This window comes from Carlito syrichta, unplaced genomic scaffold (genome assembly GCF_000164805.1).
Source record: "Carlito syrichta isolate Samal-C Ts95f unplaced genomic scaffold, Tarsius_syrichta-2.0.1 Scaffold301884, whole genome shotgun sequence".
NCBI lineage: Eukaryota > Metazoa > Chordata > Mammalia > Primates > Tarsiidae > Carlito > Carlito syrichta.
In genome coordinates, this window is record NW_007245980.1 from 137,772 (window position 1) to 144,135 (window position 6,364).

Here is a 6,364-nt window from a genome sequence, read left to right on the forward strand (position 1 = left end):
AAGGGAAAAAGGAAACCTATGCATAATCCTCAACTCCTCTCTTTCTGTAGTCATTCTTTCTCTGTCAAGGGCATTTTTAATCAACACATTCTTCTATGACTTTTGCTGTCTACATATCTCTTCCAACCATCCATTTCTCTCTGTTTCTAAACTGCTACCACTCAGCTCAAGCAACCCTCCTCTCTCTCCTGAAAAGAGACTTGGTAAGCCTCTAGTTTGACTCCCTGCTTTCATTTTAAAATTTTCTCCATTCTGTTCTCTACAGAACTGTAGAGTGATTGATCATTCTTCACTCAAATCTGGTTCTTTTAAATGGGCTTAAATTCTTTCCAGTGATGCCCCAGCTCCTTGACTAGTTTTCCAAGGTTGTACGCAGGCCGGCCTCTACCTACCTCTCCAGACTCATTTATGGCCCAACCTCACCTCCCCGCTTTCACTGTATCTTCCCTAGGGATGTGAACCTTCTTTCAGGTTCAAAGGAGCCCTGCCATCTTTTCTCCCAGCCCGCAGACCCCCATTCCCTCTGCTTAGACCCTCTCTGTCCCTCACATATGCCCTTTGCTCCTCACCTGGTTAGTTTCTCCCACCTTTCAGATGCTCCTGGTCCCCGGGTGCGGGTCGGGCGCTCATCCTAAAGGCTTCTGCAGACCCCTGTGCTCCTTCCACGGATGAGAGCACTCACCCCACTGTACGTCATCCCTCTGTATGCTCCTCCAGACTGTAATCTCCATGAGGGCAGGTGTTATGTCTGCTTTGATGCTGCATAGAGGCCGGCACTGAGGACACTCGATGAATTTTTGTTGAACACATGAACCAACATTCCTAAGCATGAACTACATTCACAAAACACTAAAGCTCCTAGCTATATGTGTTTATGAGAGGGTGATGGGCACCAAAGAAGCAGATCTTCCTTTGGATGGTGTGCGTGTACATGTGTTCATGCACACACACATGTTGTTGTTGGGTAGGGGCTTAAAATCAGTTCAAAATATCACTTGACATGGAGTGACCAACTGTTTTAATTTGCCCGAGATGGACAAATTTCCCAAGATGTGGGATCTACAATGCTAAAACTAGGACAGTCCCAGACAAATTGGACAGTTGGTCACCCTACAAGAATGTTCCAGCTAGCTACCCTGTAGACTGTTAAACCCAAGAGACCACACTCAGTTACTGCTTGTCCAAATGTCAGGAAGCATTTATTGGTGATTGGTTGATAGGTGCCTGTTTTCACGCTCCATGGGAAGGCAGACTTCAGCTGTTTGCAAGGCTGTTTGGAGATAAAGAGGTGTGATCTCTGAGACCCTTCTATTTGATCTTCTATGGAGTGGGCGGATTTAAGAGGTTAGATCTCTAGCACGGAGCTTCTTGGCCTTCAATGTACATATGAACTGCCTAGAGTTCCTGCTGAACTGCAGATTCCCGGATTCTCAGATCTGGGGAGAGCCTGACATTCTTCATCCCAGGTTCATGCCGCTGCTTCTAACTCACAGATCACACTTTGAACATTCAGAGTTAGTGGTTCTCATCCTTAGATGGCATATTAGAATTATCTGGGGGGACTTTACCGATGCCCAGACACAAAACCCGACCAATTAAGTCAATCTCTGGGGGTGGGATCAGGCATGAGTATTTTTAACTTTCCCCAGGCAATTCCAATGTGCAGACAGGGTTGCAAATCCCAGGAAAAGAAAGTGGAGAAAAATGCCGCTTGATGATAAAGCTGATTGATTGGTCCAGATGGGCTAGGCTGTGTTCTCAAGAGACTTATTGGAAGTAGCATCAGAAATCTAAAAGAAGAAGCTTATTTTGGAAAGCCTAGAGGCAGAATTCTTTAAAAAAAAAAAAACACAGAATATAATAGTTTGTGTTCTTTGACCTTTTAGCAGGGAATTAACAACATCCCCTGAACCTTGGGCTGATGGAGCCTGACGTGTACCTTTGGGGAGAAGACGTTGGTGCCTTGACAGTTGGTGCCTTGACAGTTCGTGCCTTGACAGGGAGAGCGTAGGAGCCCCCAAACCCGGCAAACCATAGGCTTCACAGACCACAGCATCCACACGGGTCCTCTGACTAGTCAGCATTTCTTTCATTTCTTTGTTTGGTGATGCTTCCAGGCAGCTGTTGCAAATATTTCCCATTGGCACCAAGTTGCCAGCCTTATTCTCAGCAGATGACTTTGCCTCTTACTTTCCTGAGAAAATTGGAGTCAGCCGTTCACATTCCACCATCTCCCTCCTTCCACTTGTTATCACTCCCTCTTCACTTGGGTGGATGTCTATCGTTACCTGGTCTGTCCCCTTCCCCCCCTCGCCTCTGCAGAAGGGTATATTTGGTCTTGAGCAACCCTCTTCTTTCCCCTGCTCATGCCTGCCCCTGTTTTCCAATCTGGTTTCCACCTCTGCCACTGACTGGAACTGTTTCTTGGAAGGTGCCTGGTGACCTAGTTGTATAAGTAAGTGGCCTTTTCGAAGCATGGCTCGCCTCGATTCCTCCACACATTTGGTACCTAGATTTCCCCTTCTTGCCAATATCAGTTTCTCTCCTGGTTCTGCCTTTTTTGTGATGTCCATTGCGGTGGCCACGAGGACTGGCTGCTTCCCCCCACCCCTGCTTCTGGTGAAGTCTTGGCCATCCTGCAGGCCACTTTTCACTTGCTGGTCATGAACTCAATGGCATGACCGAGTTATAGACAGCATTCTTCTTCCGCACGCCATAACCTACCCTGAAATGGAAGAGAACAGGGTGGGAAAGATCAGAGCATGTTACATGGAGGAAGGGTAAGTGTTGTTAAATGAGTATTTTTGTTGTGGATGAGATAAAAAGTTGGGATGTGTCTGTACGAGCAAGCTGGGAAGTAAAAATGACATTTCCCCTTCCTCTGTAACTAACACAACTTTTCTAAAACCACAGTAAGACTATCTTCTGAAAACTGAGCTCTCCCCCAAATTCCCTATATTACTAACGGTTTCACTGGGGTTCCCATCCCCCCATCATCTGTGACTTCTCCTCAGGCCCCCTCCGTGCCAGCTCAGTCCCTAGGTCCCACGCTGAGGACTCCCGCGTTCATTGTCTCTGGCATTTCTCCTGCTTTGATTGTCGTTACAGATGGGACCAGTCATACCTGGATAGTACTTCTAGCCACTCTCTCGACCTCTAGTCTTACGACGTCCTCCTGACTTCAGTTATAATCCTGAACTGTCATTTATCAGCTGCTGAATGACCTCAGGGACATTGTTGGGCATTGCTCAATATCTTCACATGCAAAGTGAAACTGTTTAACACGTTTCTCGCAGGGATGTTTTCAGAATGAGAGACATGTGGAGACGTATAAGGAATATATAGCTAGGGGCTCAGAAATCAGCTCCAGCCTTAAGTCGTCAGACACAGTGAAAGACTGAATGTTTGTGCTCACCCCCACCCCCCATTCATAAATTGAAATCCTAACCTCCAGTGTGATGGTATTAGGAGGTGGGCCCTTGGGAGATGATTGGGTTTAGATGAGGTCATGAGGTGGAGTCTCTATAATGAGATGAGTGTCCTTATAAGATGAGGAAGAGGCTAGAACTCCCTTTCGCAGCCATTTAAGAATGCAGCTAGAACCCGGGCTCCATGGCTCAGCGTGTAATACCGCGCCTTTGGGAGGCTGAGGTGAGTGGATTGCCTGGGCCTGTGGGTTTGAGACCTGCCTGGGCAGCAAGACCTCATCTCTACAATAAATAAATAAAAAATCAGCCGGGCGTGGTAGCGCATGCCTGTAATTCTGGCTACTCGGAAGGCTGAGGCGGAAGGATCGCCAGAACCCGGCAGGTGGGGCGACCGAGTAAGACTCCAACTCAAAAAAAAAAAAAAAAAAGTGAATGCAGCTAGAAGGCAGCTATTTGCAATCTGGGAAGAGAGACCTCACCAGAACCAACCATGCTGGCACCCTGATCTCAGATTTCTCCTCTCCAGAACCGTGAGAAAGAAGTGTCTTTTGTTTAAGCCATTCAGTCTATGATATTTTGTTACAGCAGCCTGAACTAAGATAAGACAGAGACCCGGCCACCAAACCTTCTATGGCTCTCTATTGCCTACTGAATAAAATAGCTCAAGTCTTAGTCCCGTAGGAGGCCACTCAACTTGGCCTCAGCCTTCCATTTAAGCCTTCACTTTCTACTGCTCCCTGTCCTTCTGGACAATGGGACAATTCACCATTCCTTTCATGGACATGCATGCTCCTGTCTCCATGCTTCTTTTCCAGGTAGTTCTTTCTGCCTCCCCTGCCTTTCCCTCAGCCCCTTCTCTCCTATAATGGTCATTAAAGTATGGTCTTGCAGAAGGTGACCGCCCACCTACCAGCTGGTGACCCCGCTGGGGATCGGGGACCCAGGCAGAGTAGGTGTCTTCAAAGGGGGGTATACTGCCACACTTGACAATCATCTCCCTGGGCTGGTGCAGAGAAGACAGTGGCTCGTGGACCTTTCTGCAGGACCATGGAAAACAAACCCTCAGCCCACTTCCTAACTCTCTTAGGGGGGTCCCTAATTCTTCTACCAGGACCCAAGTTCACTCATTCCTCTGGTTGGAATAAACTCCAGAATCTCTAACACAGACACCCTATCCTCACCCCCACATTCAGATTCATGCCCCCTTCCCACCATTCCCATCCTAGGCCAGTAGCAGCCACCCCTAGCAACCTTGCTGGTCTCCCTACAGGTCTACCCTCAGCTCCAGTCCATCGTCAACAGGACAGGTGCCCACTGGAGTACAGGCACATTTTTGCATCCAAGAGGGTCCTTTCTCCTCTGTGGAGACAGGTAGATTTGGGTTCAACCGGCTGCCTGCCCTTGTACCAGATGGGCGCCCCATGGGCTCCTGTCACCCCCTGGAAAACTGATGATCACTTGCTCATCTTTCAAGTGGAGGGAAAAACATGAACCTGATGGGAGGCTGTGAGGATTAACTGCAGGTATACCCTGTAGAGTTCGGCACAGTTCCTGATGTCCTAAGGCCGGAAGGCTCATTCAGGGGTTCCCAGGGGGGTGCGGGCAAAGGGTCATTTTCTTTGGCGTAGGCTGGGTATGTCATTTTTTAAAAAATCAAAATCTCTCTCTCTCTCTCTCTCTGTCTCTCTCTCTCGCTCTTGCTCTCCCCCCAACCCCCACCAGATCTGATTGTCACCAGGTCTGATTCTTCTTGAAAAGGAATCAATGGGCCTCTTCCTCCCATGAGGCAATTACGGGCTGTTGCTGAGCAGTAGTTCCCCGAACTATGAGCAGCTTGCTACAGTCCTTTCCAACCCTCTTATCTGACCCTCAGTGTACCCAGTTGATGTTTAATATTGCTGTCACCCCGCAGTCCTGTGCTGGTTGGGGAGCAGCTGCTGTCTGGGCCTTTGCCATCCTGGCTGGGACTCACTGGTCCCTGGGACTCCCCCTCCCTGACCTCACCGGGGCCAGCACCTGAAGGGTTAATGCCTGGCCCAGTAGAGGAGATCAGGGCGATAGGGCAGAGGATGGGTTGGTGTCTGTGTAGGTCTGGACTGTGGGATACTTTGAATAACGTTCTCACCCAGATGTGCTGGAATTGTCTCCCTGCATTCACTGCTAGGTCCCCAGCTTTGAGAGCAGGATCTGGACACAGGAAGTACCAGGGCTTCTAAGACTTTGACATTGACCGACTGACTGAGTCCTGCCTCATGCCCTCAAAAATGTTTGTTTCTCTTCCGCCTGGCCCTGCCCTGTCTTGGAAGCTAAGAAGATGACCATCAGCCCATCCAGATTCTACCCCTTCCCCAGCCCTCCCGAGGCTCCATCCACACCCAGCAGCAGGGGTAGGGTGGGGCTGGGTCCAGGCTGACGGGGTCCCTTGGATCAGGTGCAGGTCCCCACTGGAAGAGGCAAGCAGGCCTCTTCCAGAAGCCGGTGACTGAGGGATACAGATGGTGCCTTCTGCCTTTAGGCAGCCAGAATATAGTCATTTACGAGAGACTGTGGGTGTAGTCAAAGCCATCTTATTTCTCAGACAATGGAAACAAACAGAACAGCCATCCCAGTCAGGACACGGAAGGACCAGCAGGGAGCAGGCAGACTGGAGGAGCTGGGAAGTGGCATAAATTAATGAACAGCATTCTGCTGGTATTTCTCACCGCCTGCCTGTCTCCTCCGAATGGTTCTAGCAACTGCTTTCCTGGGTGCTCAGGGAGGGCAAACGCTTGAGCATCAGGGGAGGGGAAGGGGACAGGAGGAGGAAGCGGAGCTGACAGCTGCAGAGTAGTCCACAACCTGGACGCTGACTTTGTGAGTCCAGGAAGCTTCGGTGGGGGTCTGTGCAGCCCCCAGCCAGCTGTGTGCCTCAGTTTTCTTTTTTTTTTTTTTTTTTG

At 49.4% G+C, this 6,364-nt stretch overlaps 1 protein-coding gene across 1 annotated transcript in view; it reads left to right on the forward strand.

Moving 5' to 3' along the window:
• The window catches only part of MARCH4 (membrane associated ring-CH-type finger 4), a 116,984-nt gene that overhangs the window by 21,917 nt on the left and 88,703 nt on the right, over nucleotides 1-6,364 (forward strand). Inside the window, exon 3 of the mRNA XM_008055556.2 lies at nucleotides 4,676-4,686. Coding sequence (XP_008053747.1) covers nucleotides 4,676-4,686 — 11 coding nt within the window. The remainder of the gene's footprint in view (nucleotides 1-4,675; nucleotides 4,687-6,364) is intronic.